General features: G+C 37.9%; 1 protein-coding gene across 12 annotated transcripts in view; it reads right to left on the bottom strand.

Annotated features, from left to right (window-relative positions):
- The window catches only part of ptprub (protein tyrosine phosphatase receptor type Ub), a 232,499-nt gene that overhangs the window by 99,583 nt on the left and 107,341 nt on the right, over positions 1-25,575 (bottom strand). For all 12 annotated transcript variants that reach the window (XM_058747184.1, XM_058747185.1, XM_058747182.1 and 9 more), the window contains exon 3: positions 2,297-2,568. In XM_058747184.1, coding sequence (XP_058603167.1) covers positions 2,297-2,568 — 272 coding nt within the window. The remainder of the gene's footprint in view (positions 1-2,296; positions 2,569-25,575) is intronic.

Below are 25,575 nucleotides of genomic sequence, written 5' to 3'. Positions count from 1 at the left end.
CAACTGACATGAAGAAAACGCATGCGAGGTCTGAGGTAAAAAATGTAGTTTCCGCCCAGATACGCCTTTAAAAATATTTAGATATTTAAATATTTAGATATTTATTATTTTTCAAAAGTTTTATTTTAGCTTGTTGTTAAAATGTTTTAAATGTAACGTTAAAATTATGGTACATTTTCTTATCTCGTGTAATCGACTATTGATTTCAGTGTCGACTAGCAGGAGCTGTACTGTTTAGTCGACTAGACCCGCACATCCCTAGTTTAGACTAGATAATAAGCAGCTTGAATCAACTAATGACCATCTTAGACCAAAAGATAAATAGCATAGACTAGCCTGGACAAGCTAATGACCAGTTTATACCAACTAATGGACACATCAGACCAACATCTTAGAACTGATGACCAATATAGACCAACCTGGACCTATTTAATAACTCTCTTGGACCAGCTACTGGTCAGTTTAGACAAGCTAATGATCAATTTGACCCCTTTGTTGTAGACCAACTGATGACCAACCTGAATCTACTAATGACTCTCTTAGACTAGCTAATGACCAGGGCTGAAAAATTTTGCCTGCCGCGGGAGCAAATTCAGCAGCTTTTACATCTTGTTTGTCCAACTTAGTCGAGACAAACTCAACGGAGCTACAACCTAAGCCCCGAAATTCAGCTGCTGGTGGCTCTCTGTTTTTATGCTGTGGGGATTTTCTGGAGGTGGTTGGGGATGGATGAGCTGAGTAAGACCTCGGTGTGGCGGTGCGTTCACTCAGTCACAAACATCCTGCTCCGTCACACCACCGATTATATATGTATGCCTTTTGCCAGGCACAAAGTGATAGAGGCACATCAAGGCTTCCATGCCATTGCGGGTGTCCCGTGAGTAATTGGCCTTGTGGACGGTCCACTTATACCCATCGCCAACCCATCAGGCCTTCAAAATACATGTGAACATAATATAAATTACCCTTTCAAAAGCAAGCAAAGCCAAACTGCCAGTTAATGTAGCTGGTTAAGGCAGAATACTTTTGGCTGTGAGGTTGCGGGTTCGCACACTTGCAAAATTATACATACATACATTCTGTACACACACACACACACACACACACACACACACACACATACATATATACATATATACACATATATACATATATACACATACAGTATATATATACACACACACACACACACACACACATACACATATATATACACACATATATACATATATATACACATACAGTATATATATACACACACACACACACACACACACATACACATATATATACACACATATATATATATATATATATATAAACGACCCATCGTGTGTGTGTGTGTACATGTGTATATATAGCTGGTTGCATTTAGTTTGCAATTTAAATTATTTTATAAATGCAATGAGCCCCGATAAATGCAATCTACTATTTCTAAAGTGCTTCTTTATAATAAACAATCGCTTTCTCAATACTTTACCCACTCTATAACGCAGTGAAAGAGCTAGGAGCTCCTTTATATAGTGAACAATCGATTCTCGAGCCATCGATATCAACCTAGTCAGCACCACTGCCATGGACAGCACCTGCTAACGTCGCACGTAAGAAGGTTTACCTTAAGCAACATCCTAAGGTATAGTTTGGGCGAACACACCTAGGAAAGGTATACCCCTAGTTAAGGTGTACCTTTAGAGTCTTTGTAGCGCGCTAAGAGACACCGTTATTAGGAAACGCAGCGCAGTTCAGACTATCTTGGACCAACCAATGATTCACCTGGACCAGCTAGTGACCAGTTTCAAATAGCTACTGACCAGTTTGTACTAACTAATGAGAATATAAAACCAAATGATGACCAACCTGGACCTTCTAACGACTCACTTGGACTAGCTAATGGCCAGTTTAGACTAGCTAACGACCGTTTTAGACCAACTAATAAATAGCTTAGACTATACTGAACCAAATTAATGACCCTCCTGGACCAGTTAAGACTTAGACAAGTTAAGGTTTGGTTTAGACCAACTGGAACCTAACTACAATTTTAAGCTGAATTTTCCAGTAGAGTTACCACAGCACTTTGATCTATACCATGGTATTGACGTTACTCTCCAAAAGTACTTAACGTCATATAGTATCCAAAAACACTGTTTAACCCTTCTATTGGTAAATGAAACATTTGAACACATATGTAAATATGATGAATGTGACAATCAATGTCAAAAAGCAATAATAAATTACAAATGTCCTGTAGTGTGTAATCACCCAGAAAAGATGGTTACTAATTAAAAATGTTGCTCACCTGGTACTCATTTGGCCAGAAAGTGCTGACTGCCAGTTCCACCTGGTGCCACTGTCGTCCACGCGAGCCAGAGACATTCCACACGGGAATGCCAAGCGGCCCACCATTGACCCGCACATAAACCCGCAGCGCCCCCGGGCTGTGGCCATCTCTGCTGTACAGGAAGTAGCTGAACTGCACGCAGTGCGTGTCGTTTTCACTTAGCGTCTGTAGCAGAAGCTGAGCCCTCTGCCCCGCTGCATGCTGGGAGGAGTTGACCATCATGTAGGAGCCTTGAGGAAGAAGACAACACAGCAAGAGGGAAGAATCAGCCAAAGGTCAGTGCCATCACATAAAGCATACACACTCAAATATCAAGCATACACACTCAAATATCAACTAATTAAAGGGGTCATATGATGCAATTTCTTGTTTTCCTTTTCATTAGTGTGTTATTGTAGCTGTTTGTGCATGTATACAATCTGCAGAGTTACAAAGCTCAAAGTCTCCCACAGAAGGATTTATGCTATCTAAAAGAGAAGGCTGATCCAGACCAGGCTAAAACGCCTCATTAAAACACGCCCCCAAATGTGCACGCAAAGAAAGAAGGTGTGGTTTCAGCAACCGCAGTAGGGTTGATGTAGCCATGTCGGGGAGATGCTGTGTGTTTCTATGCGAAAGCAAAAACACTTTATTTGGCCTTCCAAAAGTAGATGCAATTAGGAATCATTGTTAAGATTTGTTTACAACAGAACAGCACAACCCAAATGTTCGAATTTGTGCAACGCATTTTATGGACGACAGTTTTGTGAACCTAGGAGAGTACAAGGCTATTTCTAAAAAAAGGGTCAATTCCGACTTTGCTATGACAATCTGGCGCTTCTGAATCAGCAACTGTAAGTATCAGAATCGCAATCAGAATCAGAATAAGCTTTTATTGCCAGGTATGTTTCCACATACGAGGAATTTGTTTTCGTGACAGAAGCTTCCACAGTGCAACAGAATGACAGTGATAGAACAAAACACAAAGATAATAAAAAGAAGAATTAAAAAATAGAACAAGTAAATAAGGAATAACAATATACAAATTGACAATTGTATGTACAGGCATATTACAATAGACAGTTTTGTATGTACAGGTATATCATGTGCAAACTGAAATGTAGACTAAGTATGTGTGTTAGATAAATAAGTGTATAAGTGTATAAATAGTGTGTGTTCCACAATTATTGTCAAGTGTTCATGAGATGGATTGCCTGAGGGAAGAAACTGTTTCTGTGCCTGGCCGTTCTGGTGCTCAGAGCTCTGTAGCGTCGACCAGACGGCAGCAGTTCAAAGAGGGAGTGTGCTGGATGTGAGGGGTCCAGAGTGATTTTGCCAGCCCTTTTGCTCACTCTGGATAAGTACAGTTGGAGAGTGGGGAGGGTTGTACCAATGATTCGCTCAGCAGTCCAGACTACCCTCTGTATTCTTCTGGTCAGGTTTGGTAGCTGAGCTGAACCAGACAGTTATTGAAGTGCAGAGGACGGATTCAATGATGGCGGAGTAGAACTGTTTCAGCAGCTCTTGTGGCAGGTTGAACTTCCTCAGCTGGCGAAGGAAGTACAACCTCTGCTGGGCATTTTTAACAATGGAGTCTATGTGAATGTCCCACTTCAGGTCCTGGGAGATGGTGGTGCCCAGGAACCTGAATGATTCCACTGCAGTCACAGTGCTGTTCTTGATGGTGAGTGGGGGGAGTGCAGGGGGGTTTCTCCTGAAATCCACTATCATCTCCACAGTTTTGAGCGTGTTGAGCTCCAGGTTGTTAAGACTGCACCAGACAGCCAGCTCCTTAACCTCCTGTCTGTAAGCAGACTCATCACCGTCCTGAATGAGGCCAATAAGTGTGGTGTCGCCTGCAAACTTCAGGAGCTTGACAGAGGGGTCTTTAGATGTGCAGTCGTTGGTGTAGAGGGAAAAGAGCAGTGGGGGGAGAACACAGCAGTGTTAATTTCGTCGACGAAGACGAAAAATATTCGTCAACTAACCTTTTTTCTGTGACTAAGACGAGACGTTGATGAGCTAAAATTAATGTCTGATGATAAAAACTATGACGAAATTTATGCCGCGTCTTCATTAACAAGACGAGACGGGACTAAAATGTTATTTGAGGACTACCGGACATTCAAAATACATCCTATAGGCTAAGTTAACTGTCTTGTCTTTCAAAATGTGCTCTCTGTCATTGGATTACAATCAGATGAGGGGCGTATCTAGTCTCAGTATGGCAGCCGCAGTGGACGGATAGGCTATCAAAATGCAAACTAACGATCTGAAACAATAGCCTCAGCACCCGAAGGGTGACCAGACGTCCCGTTTTTCCCGGGAGTCACAATTCGTTGTCGATTAATTTAAAGTTAGTGACGGCGGGATAGGCGGAGTCGCGCTGATAGAAGCGCTCTCTCTTGCGCGCGCGCAAGCTCCACTTCTTCAGTTCTCATACAGCGCGCGATCAGTTCTCAGTGCTCAAATACACAAACAGCAGTCCTGTGTCTATCGTGTAGAGTCAGAGTATCTCACATAAATACAGTCAGTTATGGCTTAAGTGAGCGTAAACAGGTGGATGAAAACTGAATGTGTGTCAGTATTACATGCATGCCTTCCGCCTTAAAGGGACAGCATTCCTAATTATCCGTGTCATAAATGTTAACCAACAAAAGATGTTAAATAAATGTATACTTAAGTAAAGCTACTGTATCTGAAAAATGGGTTTCATTTGTATCTCTACCAAAAAATGAAAATGTATTCCAGTTTTTCCAAATTCAATCCTTGATTCAAATTTCTCATAAGCTTAATTGATTTGGTCTAAAGAGAGAAGAATTGATGCCTATTTTTGTTTGAATACTACATATAAAATAGCTACCAAAATAAATGTTGTTAACTGCACTTTGACTACAAGTAAAGACTAAAAGTTGACAAAAATACAATGACTTTTCGTCGACTAAAACTAGACTAAAACTATGAAATACTCAAATGACTAAAATGTGACTAAGACTATTAAGCATTTTTGTCTCAAGACTAAGACTAAGACTAAATAAAAAATGCCTGCCAAAATTAACACTGGAACACAGCCCTGAGGAGCTCCAGTGCTGATCGTACGAGTGCTGGATGTGTATTTTCCCAGCCTCACTAGCTACTGCCAGTCTGTCAGGAAGTTGTTGATCCACTGACAGACGGAGGTGGGAACAGAGAGCTGAGTTAGTTTGGGCAGGAGGAGGTTTGGAATGATAGTGTTAAAGGCCGAGCTGAAGTCCACAAACAGGATCCTCACTTAAGTCCCTGGTCTGTCTAGATGTTGCAGAACATAATGCAGTCCCATGTTGACTGCATCGTCCACAGACCTGTTTGCTCTGTAGGCAAACTGAAGAGGATCCAGTAAGGGTCCAGTAATGTCCTTCAGGTGGGCTAGCACCAGTTTTTCAAATGACTTCATGACCACAGACGTTAGAGCCACAGGCCTGTAGTCATTTAGTCCTGTAATTTTGGATTTATTTGATGATGGTGGAGCGTTTGAAGCATGAAGGGACTTCGCACAGCTCCAGTGATCTGCGTGTGTTGTTAAGTGAAGTATGTTTTGTTATTAGTTTAAGAATTTGCTATTGACTGTTCAAATGTGGTGTTTTGCGCAGTGTAGAGCAGAGTCCTGCACGGGTCCTTTTTGATAAACCTGCACCCGCCCCGCACCCGCAGTAGTTAACCGAATACCCGACCCGTTATCTGACAGCAACACTAATTTAGTTCCGGACCCGACCGACCGTTTGACATAAAAACCGCGACCGAACCGCACCGCATTAAATCTACATAAGGCGGAAAACGCCTTTATTTTATTTTTAATGTAACAAGCAATTAACAAGTCATTCTGAGTTAATGCGTTAATGCGTTTAAAAATTAATAATAACATTTAACACACGCAGCCCAACAAGTTAACAGAGAGAGAGAAAGCAACATTATAGGCTGCATAAAAATATGTAGGACTGGCAGCAGTGTCGAGGATCGAGAGAGAGAGAGAGCTCGCACAACATCCAACGTGTAAAAACAATATAAAACTATTGCGTATGTGAGCAATCTATTTTAAACAGGTCTAAAAGGCTAGCTGTCAATCAATGTCAATACAGCTGTCGATTGGCTACAGTGCTCAGTGTTTGCAAATCCCGCTGTAGAAGCCCGGTCTTCAGACAGAGCGCGCGAACACAAGCAGGGAGACAATTTGAAAGAAAGAAGGGACAATTTGAAAGAAAGGAGCTGCTTATCAACGTGTACTGGATTAAGTCGAAATAGTCTTGGTTATAATTGTACCCGCAACCCGCCCGTGCCTGTCACCAGTCCGACCCGCACCGCACCCGACACGTCAATATTATTCCACCCGTTACGGAAATTTTTGCAGTTCACCCGTCGGGTACCCGCCCGCGTGCAGGACTCTGGTGTAGAGTAATGCGTCGTGTGTGTGTCAGAGAGAGAAAGAGAGAGAGAGAGACTTGCTTTGGCAATATGTACCTATGTATGTCATGCCAATAAGGCAATATGAATTGAAAATTTAACTGAATTGAATTGAGAGAGAGAGAGAGAGAGAGAGAGAGAGAGAGACAGGGTCACATCACAGTTGAGTCAGCTGTCTTAACCGCAGCTTGTGTACTGCAAATACATACGAGCATCATCACTGTGTCTGTCACGTGACTCTGTTACCATCGGCTTGAACTGATAGTAAAACTAAGGACATTATTAACTATCTTTAGATTTACTTTGATAGCTGAAGCTCGCTTATGGTAAGGGCCATTACATTTCCGACGCAAGCTTGTGGTGTTCGGCCAATCACAATGCACTGTGTCAGCTGGCCAATCAGAGCAGACTGCACTTGTCAGAAGGAGGGGCTTTGTAGAAAACGACACATTTCAGAGAGGCAGAACATAGAGGAACTACAATAATGTACAGTTTTTAAAAATAATGTGTTTTTTGAACATTAAAGTATGTCAACATATTCTGTTACACCAAATGCACAAAATAATGATCTTTAAAATAGCATCATATGACCCCTTTAAAGCAAATAGTTTTAAATTTCAAACAGTTCCTCACACAAAGCAATCAAATGACTTCAGAAGGCATAGAATATTGTACATGGGTTATATGAAGCATTTTTATACTTTTAAGGTGCTTTTTTGTCCTTTGTGGAAGTTAAAAGCCATTGTATGTTCTCGTTGTATGGGAAATAATGCTGTTCAAAATGCTTCTTTTGCGTTAAGTTTGAAAAAAGAAAGTCATACAGGTTTGGAGTGACATGGGGGTGAGTAAATGATGAGAGAATTTTCATTGCTGTCACTCTGACTGTGTTCGGTCATTAAATATAGTATAAACCAAGAACTGAAGGAAAGAACATGAAATATTTTCGGAAAAAGAAAACATTTCATATCTTTGTGTGGCTACAAACATTTGTGGAGAGCTTTAGTGCATATTAGAGCATGTCTGCTTAAAGAAACAGGCACATACACACTAAGCTCAGAGAGAATAATAGAGACTGAGGGGGAAATAAATATCCAGCTTCTCTGCAGAGCATATCTGCTGTATTACAGCCTCCTCAGAAACTTCTGTGTAGTTTTCCCGTTCCTACTTTTCAAAAGCCCTTGTTTGTCTATTTGTCTCTTTCCGCAGAGTATCTCTCCCTTCAGTGAGTTCACAAAGGATGACAATTTTGGCATTACTCTCTCAATACCGAGCACAGAGAGAGAGAGACAACACACAGCGCGGAATACTAAAACATCTTTCATGCTCTTTTTAGCCTCGAGGCTCTCTGTCTCTGCGGAGTGTGACAATTGCAAAATTTCTCTGTACAAAGACACAAATTTGCGAGGTGTTGGTATAGCAACAGGCACAAATACTCAAAACAGGCATATTCATGGCTGATTCGTCAATTAGGGGAACCTTTCCGTTCCCTAGGATGATTTTAAAGGAAAGAAACATTCTAGATATACTAATAATGAAAATAAAAATAATAAAAAAGTATTTTTTAAACAATCATCCTAGATTTCAATTATATATAATAATGTATACTTTTAATTGTCTCACTTTAAATAATTACATTTTTCCATTTAGGTCCTAGACATGTTAACTAAATCTAAATGTGTACAAAGGAAATCACTTTTTTTCCCCAAGAACATATAAAGTATATACACTACTGTAAAAATTGGTGTCAGCAATATATTTTTTTAAATATAAAATTTTAAATAAATGTTAAAATTAAAAAAGAATATATAAAATTATTGGATTAATGCATTAAGGATGCATTCGATTGATTAAAATTGACAATCAAGACATTTACAAAAGATTTATATTTTCAAATAATTGCTGTTCTTTTATTCATCAAAGAATTCCCAAAATGATTCCAAAAACAAAACAAAAACAAACAAACAAACAAAAACAAACAAACAAAAAAAATCACAAAAACTTTCCACAAAATATTAAGCAACATTATTATATTAATCATAAAAAAGTGTTTCTTGAGCATCAAACCATCATATTATTATGAATTCTGAAGGATATGTGACACAGAAGACTGGAGTAATGGCTGCTGAAAATTCAGCTATACCATCACAGGAATAAATTAGATGTTCAAATATATTAAAAATAGTTATTTTACAGGAATAAATTAAAAAATATATGAAAATACACAGTTATTTTAAATTATGTTTCACAATATTACTGTTTTTTACTGTATTTTTGATCCAATAATTGCAACCTTGGTGAACATCAGAAACTTCTCTCAAAATCTTCTCTCAAACTTTAAACAGTAGTGTATATATATACACTGTATTACTTATCATGAACAAAGTCAATTATCAGATTATGTAATAATAAATAAGTTCAAGGAAGTTTCATTTCTCAAGATTTTATATACAGTGGTGTGAAAAAGTGTTGGCCCCCTTCCTGATTTTTACATTTTTGCATGTTTGTCACACTTTAATGTTTCAGATCATCAAACAAATTTAAATATTAATCAAAGATAACACGAGTAAACACAACATGCAGTTTTTAAATGAAGTTTTTTATTATGAAGGGAAAACAGAATCCAAACCCACATGGCCCTGTGTGAAAAAGTGCCTGCCCCCTCCTATTAAATCATGAAAGAACTGTGATTAACCACATTATTTTAGAAAGCGGAGTTAAATTTCACTAGCCAAACCCAGGCCTGATTACTGCCAGACCTGGTGAATAAAGAAATCACTTAAATAGAACATGTCTGACAAAGTGAAGCATGTTTAAAGAGCAACACATCATTCCGCAATCTTAAGAAATTCATAAACAGATGAGAAACAAAATAGTTTACATGTATCAGTCTGGAAAGGGTTATAAAGCCATTTCTAAGGCTTTGGGACTCCAGCAAACCATGGTCAGAGCCATTATCCACAAATGGAGAAAACTTGGAACAGTGGTGAACCTTCCCAGGAGTGGTCGGCCTACCAAATTACTCCAAGAGCACAAACACGACTCATCCAGGAGGTCATAAAAGAACCCAGAACAACATCTAAAGAACTGCAGGCCTCACTTGCCTCAATTAAGGTCAGTGTTCATGATTCAACAATAAGAAAGAGACTGGGCAAAAACAGCATCCATGGAAGAGTTCCAAGGCAAAAGTCATTGCTGACCAAAAAGAACACAAAGACTCGTCTCAGATTTGCCAAAAAATATCTTGATTATCCCCAAGACTTTTGGGCAAATATTCTGTGGACTGATGCGACAAAAGTTGAACTTTTTGGAAGGTGTGTCCCCCGTTACATCTGGTGTAAAACCAACACAGCATTTCATAAAAAGAACATCATACCAACAGTCAAACATGGTGGTGGTCGTGTGATGGTCTGGGGCTGCTTTGAAGCTTCAGAACCTGGATGACTTGCCATAATTGATGGAACCATGAATTCTGCACTCTATCAGAAAATCCTGAAGGAGAATGTCCGGCCATTAGTTTGTGACCTCAAGCTCAAGTGCACTTGAGTTATGCAGCAGGACAATGATTCCAAACACAGCAGCAAGTCCACCTCTGAATGTCTCAAGAAAAACAAAATTAAGGTTTTGGAGTGGCCAAATCAAAGTCTGGACTTAAATCCAATTGAAATGCTGTGGCGTGACCTTAAACAGTCCATTCACACTCGAAAACCCTCCAATGTGGCTGAATTAAAACAATTCTGCAAAGAAGAGTGGGCCAAAATTCCTCCACAGCGATGTGAAAGCTTGCAAACGCTTGATTGCAGTTGTTGCTGCAAAGGGTGGCACAACCAGTTATTAGGTTTAAGGGGCAAGCACTTTTTCACACAGGGCCATGTGGGTTTGGATTTTGTTTTCCCTTCATAATAAAAATCTTCATTTAAAAACTGCATGTTGTGTTTACTTGTGTTATATTTGATTCATATTTAAATTTGTTTGATGATCTGAAACATTAAAGTTTGACAAACATGCAAAAAAAAAAAAAATCAGGAAGGGGGCCAACACTTTTTCACACCACTGTACTCAAACATGCCCTTAATTGAACAATCTCTCATACAAGCGCACAAGAGAACATTTGGCTTGCTTGTTATTAATCTGCATGACGTGCCGTTTACGCACAGAGGACAGTGGGACGCTGGGGTTAGGGGATCCATCTGCAAGGTGAGGCTGAGTGAATAATTACAGATGAACCATTTATATACATACACAAGAGAAAGAACCTATAACCATGGTTTTTCTGTCCTCCCTAATCAGGACATGTCAACCTAAACACCCTTCAAGTGCTCGTCTGCTTACCAAACAAAACCCTGCCCTGTGCCCATGCGTCTAGAAGACAACCATCATTCTATCCCAAGGTCTTTGTGTTGATTCGCTCGAAAAATACGAGACAGGACCAGACTGTCCTTGTTGCCTTGGTATCAAAGGAGTTTTTATATGGTCTGACAGAGCTCACAGAGAAGGGGAAAAAAACTTCTTACTTCTTAAGATGAAGGTTAACAGCTATGAATTATAGTACCGAGCAAAATAAGAGACCTTACAGTCAAGTTGAAATTTAATGACATCTGACATGCAGAAATCAGCGTGTCAGTGAAAAAAAAAAAAAAAAAATGGCATTGTGAAGAGCTGTACAGTTCTTGATTCTCACCTCGTGACTCTTGACAACGGGTGTTTATAAGCACCACTAAAAATTTATGAATGCCACTGTATTAAATAAAATATCAAATCAGATGGCATTTACTTCAAACGCTGTAAATTTGCCACAGACAAACAACGTTGTTCTCATGTGCACTCAAACCTTAAGAAACTTGGAAAAGGATCATAACTAGGTAATGGCTCTATGGAACCAGGCCCTCTCCAAAGTACCCTATTCTTGGGACAGCCCGTGATTTATGTATCTCCGGGTGTACATGTGTGTGAAAAGCCCTGCTCTCTCAAGGCATTCTGGTTAATTAGATTTCCTCAAGGCTTCTTCATATTGCACTCCAGAGACATCTGAAGAGCACATCACAAGGAAGCAACAAAAGATGGAAAAGAAGGGTAGACGGCTAAATCTACAGATAAAGAGTGCTTTAGAGCTGTATTAAACATGCACCTGCAGGGGCTGTTGAGGGTCACTGTAAGCAAGGAAGTTCATGAGGCACTGTTGATTTTCTCAAGCCCATGAAGGTAAAGCTGTTGACTTTGATGAAATGGCTAATTAAAGCCCTCGATACTGATGTCGCTAAATTGCTGCCAGATTAATAAACTAGATGGACAGATATATGGAAAATAGACATTAGGGATGTACAATATACGAGTGGCAATAATTAGGCTAGCTAATAAATAATCTGTCAAGCCAAAGCTGGAAGCAAATACTATGAGAGCTTTTTATCTAATTTGAACAGTAAATATACTGTATTATTTTTACTGTATATGACTGGTCTCATTTAAGTGCTTTGTCTGCTGGTATCACATCTGGAATTAGTCAAATAAACTGATAGCCCTTCCTCAAACTCATCAAATCAATGTTACTTGTCAACAGGATAAAATTAACAGGGTAAAATGCCACAAATGATTACATATCCATGCGCTGAGGAATATGGTTCTTTGCAGGGATTTGCTGACAATATAATGCTGCTTTCCTTAATGTGCCAATCACACAGAATGTGTTTTTGCATTTAAAACCATAAGAGGGTGCAACACGTGGTAGTTTTGTTCCCGACTGAATCTGAGTTTTTGGAAAAAAAAATCGATTCAATGAATGATTCAATGACTTCAAGGATAGTCGCTCGTTTTGTTTCTGAATGAATCAGTAGATGCTTCTCAAATGGAAGGACACATCCTTGCAAGGCTGCGTATCTAGGCTGCCAAATCATAAAGTTTTGTCGAAGGATGTTTTAGTTTTGCATCCTTCATTCTGAAGGAGTATCGTGTATCCTTCTCATCTTTCAATTGCCCACAATCCTTTCCACAGATTTCCAATTCTGAAAAAGAATTGACACCGAGCTTGTTCAATTTCACTATGTTATGCAAGACAAAAAATAAAAATAAAAATAGTGGTAATACATTATGTTTTCTTTTTTTTTTTTCTGTTGTCAAAGAATCACATAATGCTGAACTGTTTTAAATGTAAACCACTGGGAGACCATCGACAGTTGTCTCTCTTCCAATTATAATTTGAGCATATCTGTACCGTGACCGCAGAGGTGAAAAAATTTATGACGTAGCCATGTGTCTCATTTTAGCGTTTAATGCACTCACTAGGATGCATCCTTCCAGTGTCACTTGCTGCCACCTACTGGCCTAACGATACCACTAATTCACACACTGACAGCCTGTCTATCAATCTGCTACAATTTCTGCATCTATATAGGTGCAGCCCTAACAGAAATGTGCATGAATCAGAACCAGACAGACAGATATGTATTCAAATGTATTCACACTCTGTTATTACAGTGCATCCAGCACATCCAAAAAAGCTTAGACTAAAACAGTGGAAAACACATGGTGACATTTGAGAGCCCACTCCAGAAATCTCTCAAGGAGACGCTGATTGAATTCACAGTGGAGAGTCTGTGCTTCATCATATCATAGTGAATCTGAGCCCAAACAACAGAGCTGACCATATATCTCAGCCAGAGGCCCAAGAACCCATCTGAGTACGCTGGCACCCTGTCCCTCTCTTTCTTAAAGGTGGGAGTGGGGTACAGAACACAATATATTGGTGCTGACATTTTGCTTCTCGCTATCTTCTTCCCCTGCCTCAGATCAGAATCCAATCTCTCAGAGCCAGCCTGAAACCTCAGAAAGCCAGGGCAGCTGCTACAATTTCTCCCAGAGGACTAGAGTGTTGATTGTACAATATTTAATTTCCCTTAAACCGTGAGCATTAAGGGAATATTTCAGGATAATAACAAGCTTTATCGACAGCATCTGTGGCACACAGAAAATCATTTTGGCTTGTCCCTCAGTTTGTAAAAAAACAACAAAAAATGTGTTTACAGTATAGGGGACTTAACAATAAGGGGAAAGTGTACCGAAGAAGAAATGTGAAGCTAATTTTTTCTTAGTATCCTTGCTTAGATATCATGTGAAAGTGACCAGGTTTAAATGGTCACGTGATGAGTTGACTGGGTATAAATTTGGACTAAATATTGAGCTAAATTTGGTCCTTTTCATGATTATTATATATGGCTATAATTTTGAAATGGTGTGATAATGGTTTCCAAATAATTATTGTTCTAGGCTTTTACTATTAACTTTATAGCATTAATGACAAATCTAATTCCCTCCAAAAATAACTAAATAAATAATGCAACAAATAAATAATAAAAATAACATTAATAATAATTGTAAAAAAAAAAACAGAAATTAGAAATAGATTAGAAATGTGTTTATTTTTTATTATATATTTACTATTTATTTATTATACTGGCAAAACATTTAGTGAAAGAAAATACTCAAATGTATAAGCTGTTTCAAATAAAAATAAAAATAAATCAAATCAAATAATATACAATAAAATGTCTATGTACAGTTTAAAGCCTAATTAATGTAAACTTTGTGGAAATAAATATTCCATATACAAAACAAAACAAAACAAAATAAAGGACTAGCTAGTTTGGGATTGAATTTGTGTAAATTTTCTGGAAATCTAAAAACACAATAAAATGTAATGCAATAAAATTAAATGTAGTGAAATGTAATAAAATAAAATAAAATTCAGATTAAGACCCATTTTAAATGGTTGTTAAGGCTAAAATACTTACAGCATCTACCAACAGTCTCTGACCTCCAGTAATTTCATAATAAATCCTCACCTGTGTGCATAACAGGGGATTCAAAAGTTCAGAGAAACATGATTTTAAACCCATATTATTTCAGAGAATTTTGCTCTCTAGAAACCTGCTAATAACAACAGATATTACAAACACCTCATGATTAGGTTTTTGTCCCCACTGAGTTTATTACTGTCATTAAGTTCCTTCGACCTAAAACTCACAAACTAGATCTGTTCAAAGGCAGGTACTAAAATAAAGGCGTCAACCTCAGCCAAAACATGAGAAAAACTAATTCAAGCTGAGCTAATTTGATTTATAAAATGATCTCTGTGAGAAATGTTCAGTGTAGCCATAATTAAGTAAACCAATTCTGTCTTATCGCTCCAAAAGAAAATGTTTCTGGTGATTGTTCAAAGGTTAATTGTGTTACAAAACTACTCTCAAGAGCAGTCAATAAAATGCTCTTGTAAAGACGCTTCCACAGTTCACAGCAATTTGTGGCATTCATAAAACATTACACAGTGTTTCAACTAAGTCTAGGGAATCGTAAGCGGTAATGGATCAAGCTCCTGGTTTTATTAGAGATAGACAACATACATCATTCTGTGCGTTAGAGATCATACATATTCAATGATATCCTTGAAAATGACCCAAAGTTTTATTACCTAGCATGACTCTAGGTTAGCAATTCTTCTGTGTAAAACAGAGTCATCCTAATCACTGTCAGTCAGCGTCAAGTCTGAGAGAGCCACGTCCTCTTTCTCTGTTATGAATGATGAACTTCTAACCTTCAACGTCTATTTTTCTACCTCAACCTTTTTCTTTTTTTAAATGGATTGCGTGAATTGCATTAGCATTGGAATGATAACAGATACAAAGTCGGACATAACAAATAACACACAAGAGAAATGCAGCGTCTAAAACAAACCCAGGCTGAAAAAGCACCAAGTACTGTACCAAATCAACAGGACAAGAGTTTTTTTTAGCCTTGTGTACTTTTGGAGAATTTTAAATGTAAACTCGTCCAAGAAGAGCAAAGAACCCTCTGCTGAACCGTTCAATAAGGTCAGACGTCCCCTTTGCCTTTTTGATATTTACGCTGAGAGTCCTCACCGGTTAACCTTTGACTATTCACCTCATCGTAAAGCCACCGTTACACACCGGCACAGACATACTGTTCATATAAACCAGAAATATCAAACATAAGGTGACCTTTGGTGAATTATGCCTCCAAGGCTGGTGAAATCTGATAAAGTCCCATCTATTCGCTGCTAACCCTCCCAAGGGCGCGGGAACATACATAACGAGATTTGGAGTGATTGAGCCCATCGTCATTCAAACGGTGCGCCGCAGGAAAACAGCCACTCGCCAGCTAACCGAGATGCTATCGCCGAGAGAACAGGAGGAGAGAAGGGAGAGAGTGAGTCAAGAAAAGACCAAGGACAGTGCTGAGGTGGACAAGAGAAAGGCTGAAAGATGCAATCACAAAAAGTTCCCGTAGACTCGAAAGTTGCGGCCTGAAACAGTCAGAGGAATGAGAGAAAAAAATAGGAAGGCAGGGCAGATAAAGGAGAAATGAAAAACAATAAGATTATTAGAAACAGAAAAGAAGAGATGAAAAGTCTGAGAAGCAGGGACAGGCCTGGGGTAAAGGCACCTGCTACTTTGCATGAATAAGGTAGATATGCAAACAGCCAGTCAAAAGACTTCAAACCATCAAAATTTTGTCTCACCCAGGAGGTCAAACTAAATATTATATGAGATGTTTTGGCTATTAATTTTATATAAGCTTTGCACATTTTGCAACCCATCTGATTTGCAACCCAAAGTTTGGGTGCATGTCTGTGTACATTTTAAAGCCTAATTTGTGCCTAATTTGACTTTCTGAAAATAAATATTCCATAAACAAAACAGAACAAAATAAAATAAGGACTAGCTACTTTGGGATCGAATTTGTGTACATTTTCTGGAAATAAACATTCCATAAACACAAAAAAGTAACACAATAAAATGTAATAAAATAACAAAGGACTAGCTAGTTTACGATCAATTTTGTGTACATTTTCTGGAAATAAACATTCCAAAAACACAATAAAATGCAACATAATGAATTGTCAAAATAAATCAAATCAAATCAAATCAAATCAAATTCCCCTTCCACCAATAATGTGGATAACATGGTTAAATTGTTGAGTTTACATGCAGTCAACAGAATACTTTGTAAAAACATGAAAACATGTAAAGAAGACAATAAGCTGTCACTGGAGCAGCATCCTGAGATACAAAAGCAAAATGGTACCTTCTTCTGGTCTTTGTACCTTATTTACCCCTAAACAGTACATATTAGTATCTAAGTATATATTCTTGAAAGGATACGGTGTTTGTGTGTAGTAGTGATGTCACGGTACCAAAATTTCAGTATTCGGTACCAATACCAGTGAAAATCCACGGTTCTCGGTACCAATTTCGGTACCACATGCTAATTAAAAAACACACTATTTTTAATAATAAAGTCAAACAAAAATAAAATGTACAAAAATCAATGCCATTCTTTATACTTATTTAAATTGTGTTTCAAGTTTTTCCGCAAGTAATAAAAGTATGAAAAACAGTAAACAGTAAAGTTTCACCCAAATTTAACTTGTCTTTTAATTAATGAAATTTAATTTATTTTTTATTTTTTGGTAAATAAAGGGGATTTACTATTAAAATTAAAATATGGAAGAAATATTGTGTGATTATTTCTTTAAAAATAAATATAATTTTTTTCAACAGTAGTAATAGTATCACATACATTCTACTAAACAATAGTAATATATTTCTGGCACAATGTCTTTAAGATAAACTTTTATTTTGACGGGCTGCCGTGAATACCTTTACATTTCTGTGTGTAGCTATATGATATGACGCTGGTTTTACTCAAATGAAACAGTAAAATGCTTGTGAAGTGACTCTTCGAGCAGTTCTGTAGATGTTGTTTCTCACCGCGAGCGTCAGGCGCGTTTCAGTGTGTATTAAAAAAAAAAAAAAAAAACGCGCATCTCTGCCATTCATTCATTCACACAGAGACTCGCAGAACATGCGGGATTCATATCTGAATCGACTTTTGCGGCTTAATATTTACAGATACTAGTCCATGTCGCGATTTGATTTAAGTGTAATGACCTACTTTTGATTAATTCATCCAAACTTTGACAAATTCCGTGACATTCCGTGCTAAACTGTAAACTCCGTTTTTATAACTGGATTCCGAGATTCCGTCCGCGTTTTCTGCATCGCGGAAATCATAGGGCCGTACGCGTCAAGAACCGGGTTCACCGAGTACATTTTTTTAGTACCGACTTGGTACCGAAGTACCGGGTCTTTTGACAACACTAGTGTGTAGAGAACAAACTAGGTAGATACACGCATTTAATGTGTTTAAAACTAGCTACTTGTCATGCTAGGATAATTTATTGTTAGATAAGTGTGGGGTTTGTGCATTTAACGACTTTTAAAAGTCACAGGACAGCAAAGTGCAGCATATTCACAGAAAGTGGTACAGTCCATTTTTTTGTTTTCCTGTTTCTCAGAACTTTTAAGAGCATTTTTTTTTCTCCATTTGACCCCATCAGTGGGGCTTTGTTCGCCTCTGACATCAAGAGGCTTCAAAGGCGTGTTTGAGAATAAAAAGAGAGGTGAAGGGGTGCAGTGCTGAATATAGTCGAATCAATAGGTCCTCTTTCCCACTTCAATTTTGGAAGCAGTCATGCTCGCATCTCTCTTCCTAAAATTGTTTAAGGCCCCTCCCGTCCTTATAGCCTCGATGCTCATTTCTTCCCATGTCTCTCAGCCTTTCTCAAAAGGTCAGCTGAGATTTAAGGCATTTTGCCTTGGCCTTCTTTTTTCACACACACATAAAAGTGGGAATGCTTTTTAAACGCAGACAGCAAAGGAAGGCCAGGTTATGCTGTCTGACATCGTACCGCTTGCCTCGACCTATGACAGAAAGCTGCAAGGTGTACAAACAGATAAACCAGTTAATCAAGGTATATTCTCTAAAGTGATGGATGTGTTGTCTTTTGAATCATTTCCTGTCCTTTTTCTTCTGTATTTTTGAACAAAAGCGAAAAAAGATTAAAACTGCAACTATCACAGCGCTGAAATCTTTCATCATCCATATTTTGTTCCTAAAGAAAATCGATGATTATGTCTCATGTCATTTCCATGCAGCTGACATTCACTGATGTCTTTCCCCCTAAAGACACAATTACTGTGCGTGAATGTGTGCTGGAATTAACACACGCAAATGAATATTTCATCTCAAATGAATATTTTAAACCCTGTTGTGTAATCACATTCCTTCATCATTTCAAACAGGTTTTTGAAATGACAAACAGTGCATTAAAAAACACAACACATTAAAAAAACAACAAGTATAGCTAGTGGTGACTATTCCTCACAATTACTGTCTCTAACATATTTATAAAAGTTTTATAGCATAACTACTGACAGAAAAAAAGAAAGCATTCAAACTAAAACTTTTAGTTTACTTAAATTTTATTTTAAATACAAATTAAAATGTGCAGAATGCATATTACCCAAAAATATCAATTTCAGCTTTTAAAAACAGTCTATGCAAAACGCTGTTTATACATTGCAAACTGATTTGACATCATGTGCATCAAAATTGATTAGCGATCACAATGCAAGTAACCCCACTAATATGTTCCATCATAAATTTCATTAAATGATGCCTTTCTGTCATCAAATTAAATGTCTCATTAGTTCAATGGGGAAACATTTCATTAGCATTCATTAATCGGCTAAGTTTTCGTATCGAAATGCAATTACCACAGGTCCTTTTAATGTAGTGGTACACTGAGCATGAAAATATGAGAAAGCCATTTCTTGGAATGACCCCAATAGACCAAATATGAAATTCATTAATCACTAGCGATACAATTCCAGACGATTCATGTCACACACAATTTGTAACAAACTCCATCTTCACAACAAACCTCAAACCTGCTCTCATGGACTTGTAAAAACATGTAAAAATAAATCTGTGACCTAAGGCTGTTTTTGGCTATTTCAAGGAAAAATGCAGCCGGTTACACAGAAGCCAATTCTAAATGCTTTTATTAATATTATCAAATGCTATCTATTTCAAAAGCAGGGTATGTGTTTCACATTACAACTGCCTCGAGTGTGTAAGGCAGGAACACACACACAGCATGTGTAGTAATAAAGAAAGACCTAAAAGCTGCTGTTAACGGTGTGAAACCTTCTCAGTTGCAAAAATCAATTTTCTTTCTCTACCGTGAAAGTCAGCGTATCGCCCATGACAGGATTTTTACTCCTGGGTGTGACACATCACCAAAAGTGTGACCTCATCTCTACTCACACTTCCCATCACTCTGTCTCTCTCTCTCTTTGCTCAATTCTTTAGATCACTTGATGTCTACACACATGTCCTGTGCTCCAGTTTGTTAATTACATTTCTTGATACTTTGTCTTGTTTCTGTCAGCTTGTCTTGTCTCTTCCTGTTCCTTTTGTATTTATTTTGGATGAAGATTTTGGGGGCGTTTGTTCATTCAACTCCCAAAACATAAGTGAGCTGCTATGTAAGCCGTTTACTTCATTCCTGCAACAATTCTTCTGAGATCCCTCCACTAACTAGTTTAGCGGGTGGGTAGAGATGGGTAGGCTGTAGCTGCCAACATTAACACACTGCTAATGAGATTAATGAAATTTGTTTAATGCCATTAAACATCTTTATTGCTGGAAAGGCATTTAACTAATTGCAGGGGTTAAAGCAAAAAAAAAGTCCTGAGCCTGTAGGATTCTTTTTCCCGAAAGCTGGGGGGTTGCGGGGGTGGACAAATACACAGGGTTATTTGGCGAACAAACAAACAAATAAAAAACATTTGAAAATGATTTTCCTTGAAACTACCTGATAAATAAACTCATAAAACAAAATGGTACAAATAAAGTGCTGCATACGCAAAGTACGCAATGACTGTGGCAACTTTAACATTTGAAAGGATACTATGGCAAAGTTACTGCTTTCCTTATTCAAACTGATTTTTTTTTCATGAATATATGATTGACCTGAAGAAAGAAAGCTGTATCATATACTTGGAAAATTACGAGCTGAAAAAAGACTTTAATATGACTATATTTATATATAAACTAATGTGAGGCAATAATAACTGGCTCAAATAAAACTATCAAAACCAAGTAATTACATGGTTTTATTGTTAATTACATGGTTTCACTGTTAAAATACATGTAATATGCCTATATTATAAAAAATACCTGCAGAAGGTGCCATTTAAATCCATTTAATTTTAATGTTTGGCCACATGCAAAGTCAAAAACTTTTATTTTGAAATCGCAATGTACAATCGATCGCATAATTAGAAATATTTATAAGGTTTATAAATGATTTACGTTACAAATGTAGTGAGATAACGCACAGTTTTCCCAGATAAACGTAAACTCAACGCATATGCAGAGGAAGAGTTTAGCCCCTTTCACACATACAGCCTTTACTGGTAAATTAAAATCCTTTTCAAAACTACCGGTAAATTTGTTCTGGCAATCATATAGTTCTTATGGAGATGACGTAAATAATTTTGAGCTGTTTACAAAGCTCTGCTGCTTTTTAAATAGCTTTTCTTTGTAAATATGGCGCTATATTAGACATCTTTGACCATTGCGCCTCGCAGCTTTTTCAATGTGTTGCGCGTTCGAGACGCAGCAAAAATTACATTTTAAAATCATATTTGATAACTATAATACTCACTAACAATCTAAATAAATAAATAACATTATAATTAATAAGTATTATATATATATAAATAAATAAATAGTGGAGAATATCCATAAATAAGAATTGTATCCTTAAGTGACTTGCCAAGTCAAATAAAGCTAAAATAATAAACTACTTTTGTGAATAAATATTAATTTAATTATTTATGTATTTACTTATTGATTGACTGATTAATTGTCTGGTCAAATAAAGCTAAAATAATAATTTACTGTGACTATTTAAATAAATAAATAAATAAATAAATAGACAGACAGACAAATGAATGAACGAATGAACGAATGAATGGCAGTATCCTTGTAAATAAGGATCTTGTTCTTAAGTGACTTGCCTGGTCAAATAAAGCTAAAATAATTACTTTTTCTAATTTCAATAAGCTAACTAACTATCAAACAAACAATCAAACAAACAAATAAACAAATGGCAGTATCCTTGTAAATAGGATATTTTTCTTAAGTGACTTTCCTGGTCAAATAAAGCTAAAATAATTAGTCAAATTGTATAATTATATTAGATACACTATTATTACGGATGGACGGATAAAACAATGCTCGGTATTAATACTTATATAAACAACAAATAAAAGTATGCAAAAACTGGATTTGATGACTTTGAAGGACAGGCACTACATGGTTTAAATATCCATTTAAGAATTCAATCATACTGTCTAAATAAAGTTAAAAAAAATTTCTGTTGTGGACTTTATTTTGTGGATAACTTTTTCTTCTGTCAAAAATTCTCAGTTTATCTAACTGTTATCCTATTGTAAATGATTGAAAATGAATTAATTGCAGTTTGTCTTATTATATAACCAGGCAAACATCTTGGAGCAAATTTGAAATGTGTTTGGCACTGTTTTCCTTTATTAAACTGTTAGCAGAAGAATATTAAAAATGAATTTCCTGCTTGAGAACAAGCAATGACAGAATGACAGAAAGACTTGACTTGAAAAGTATCACCTCAAACGGAGTGCACTGAAATCCGTATATTCCCAATTTAGCCCCTCGGTTCCTCTCGAGACAAACAAAACCTCCTTAACCAAACAACACGCTGCTTCACAGGTGGAGCCGCTGGCAGAGCTCCAGCTCTTTAACTGGCAATGAGAGGGGTGGGCCGCAATTACCCCCTGCCTCTCAGGGGACGAGAAAACACATACAGAGCTCCAGGTGAGGCGGAGAAAGAGAGGGAAACTTCTCCGAAAGGCTAGAGGAGAAAGAAACAGAGTGAGGGAAGACAAAACAAAATAACATCCACGATAAGGAGTAAATAACAGCTGAAGCGTGGCTGGACCGAGTGTAGCCAGTGCCCTCTGGAGCTGGGAGGAGATAAGCCCGTATCAGGAGCCTCTGCCTCTATGGTAGCTGTCGCCAAAGGCGCTGGGGAAAAACATGCTTTGCCGAAACGGTCTATACGCGGTGACCTTTCGAAACGTCCTCCAGCCAGCCTGCGTTTGAGGGGAGGGGGACAGATGCAAGGCTGTTGTGTACGACCCACAGTCCACACCCTGTCTGAGGGACATAAGTGTTTTTGTACATCCCCAGCCCCTGTATTCAATTACCAAATGACCTCCGTTATCAGATCTAATGAAAGAAGCAGAAAGCTGAACGAAAAATCATACAGAGCAACAGAATGTTTTCTTTTTCAAATATCTTTTTATATACCAATTTAATATGCAATGAAATTGCTTTGCCAGTTTTTGCTTCAGTCAATACCAATACCAGTACAATTCCATGGTTCTCTGTACCAATTTCAGTACCATAAGAAAAATATTAAAATAAAATAGGTTAACTATTTGAAAATAAAAAGGTGGAGGGTTTCTGAAGCACATTGCAACTGCTACAGCAAGCACTAGCCAAGTATTTAAATGTTGAGCAGCAAGCTCATTGGCTGCTGATGAAAAAAGAAACCAATCAGCTGCACCATTTGAATGATGATGTAATTATATCAGATTGAGTTGGAACCTATTGGCCTGTGCCATCTAGAGTTTCATGACAGAACTTTTTATTAAATAAAACTGGTTATTATATTATAATAATACATTAAAACATTGGCATGTAGCCTTCAAATATTGTTCAATTATGTAAATATTGCATTAAATGGATTAAACGAAAGTAATAAAATAACAAAGAAACACAAGCAAATAGAAACATTTGATGCTCTTCACTCAGCGCACATACAGAAATGTTGGAAAGGCTGGAACCGTTATGGTTTTTAAATTCAAATATCGGCTTCAGCCAAGTGATGGAGATGGAGATGCCATGATTGATTAAACCAGTCATGTTTTTGCAATTCTACTTGGTGCAGAAACAACAAGCTTCACCTTTAAATGGCAGCTCAGATAGTCTCGATTTGCTGCTGTAGCACTGTAGCAAGCGAGGGTGAGATTCGAAAAGCGGTGCAGCTTTGTTACCATTTGCAAACTCCCCAGCTTCATTTTCCCTATTTGGGGCAGCCGTTCATTTGGACCCATGAGGGCAACAGCACTGCAGGGAGTGTATCAGAACTAAATGTAACTGGATGGGAACTTTTTTTATTTTTTGCTGACCCTCTCACATCCATGCTCCGATAGTGGTCTCCCAAGTGCACCTTTCACACAGCCCTTGGGGCCCAGAAGCAAAAGGATGGTCGAAAACTGGGCTGACAACAACAGCACCGCTGACACTCCAGCTGCTAAATATAAGCTCCGGGTCCTAAAGTCATGGGACATGTTTCACTGCGCCAAGCACCAGCAAACTAACCCAAGGTTCTGTTACAGTGGCCAGCCCTTTTTTGCCCTTTCAGGCCTGTGAATGCACACTAGGCATTATTTATTGAAGGAAAAAACACAAATTTACAAGTTATCTGCAGTCTTGAGGGACTCCGCGGAGACTCAGCAATGCAGTATTTTAATTATGTAGCTTGAGGCAACTATTGGCAGAATTAAAATCGATAGTGATAAATCAGCGTAATAAGGCATTCAAACAAGAAGCAGCCTTTAACACAGCCGGCTGCTGTTTCCTCTCTCACTTATGCCTCTGAGAGAGAAAATAAAATGACAAAGGGTGCAGGCACACATCATTTAAAAGTAGTTTTAGCGCGCTCGCTGTTTCTGTCTCCCTAGTTTTCAGTCAGCAATTAAAACCAGATCTCTTCAACCATAGAGCTGTCATTCACCCACAATAATAATCCTTCCAAGACTCAGAAAAGCATTCCAGCATAAGGTAGGTGGCATTTTAGGGGTTTAAAAGTGTCCTGCAGAAACTGAACCGTTGTACGCAGTGATTTATTTTCTATTTTTGGCACATTTGATAATGGCGAACCAAAGGAGCAATTGAAGGCTTTTAAAGTGTGGGTGTGTACGCGAGATGCAAAGCCGGCGTGTCTGTTTCTGGCACTGACGTAGTTTGAGCGTGCGGGCTGGTATCCAAAACGCCACCGGAGGGGCTTTTATACCCTGATGGATGGATGCCAGGAACGAGCTGTCGCGAAGATGACATAAATCTTGCGCAGATAGCGGCGGGCCACGGATCGTGGGGTGTGGAGGTGAGTGGGAGAGAGACGAGCCGGCGCAGGAGGCGGCGTTCTTGGTGTGCTGAAGAGTTTAACGTGGCTGTGATTAACTGTCAATCCCTCGGCTCAGCCAGCAGTGCTCCGTCTCAATTAGACACACTCATCATTCTGACAGGCTGCTCGCTCTCAGCCTTGAGCCCAGGCTGGAGACCAGACAAACGGGTTGAGACCACGACTCATAAAATATAGGATGCGGAACAAAAGAAACGTGTCACGTTGTTTATTTGACCTCGCTAAATCAATTTAATCACTCACGTATGTTAAAAGGAAATATATGTGATCAGAAGTGTGCTTAGAAGTCAACATGGCATCAAAATTAATGCTGTATGCTTCCTAAATACAAATACAGGTGCATGTTATTCCAAATATTACCAAGAACGGTAACTATAAAGATAACTACATATATTACTACAGTATATTAGCATCCACATCAATGCACACTTCAGTTTATTATAAGCGCATGGTGCAGTTGTCAAGACAAGCGGATTCTAATGATTTTATCATTTATCAGCTGAAAAAAAAACCCATTCTGATAGTTATTTCAGCGATATTGTTCCTGTGTCATTACTGTTACAGTTGAAAGATTTGAAAGATTATTAAAACTTTATACTTAGTTAACATTATAGTCAACATACTTGGTATGAATTGGCCTTTAAAGTGAAAA

This window comes from Onychostoma macrolepis, chromosome 16 (assembly GCF_012432095.1).
Source record: "Onychostoma macrolepis isolate SWU-2019 chromosome 16, ASM1243209v1, whole genome shotgun sequence".
Classification (NCBI taxonomy): Eukaryota; Metazoa; Chordata; class Actinopteri; order Cypriniformes; family Cyprinidae; genus Onychostoma; species Onychostoma macrolepis.
Note: the sequence above shows the minus strand (reverse complement) of the source record. Positions and strands in the feature narration are given on the sequence as shown.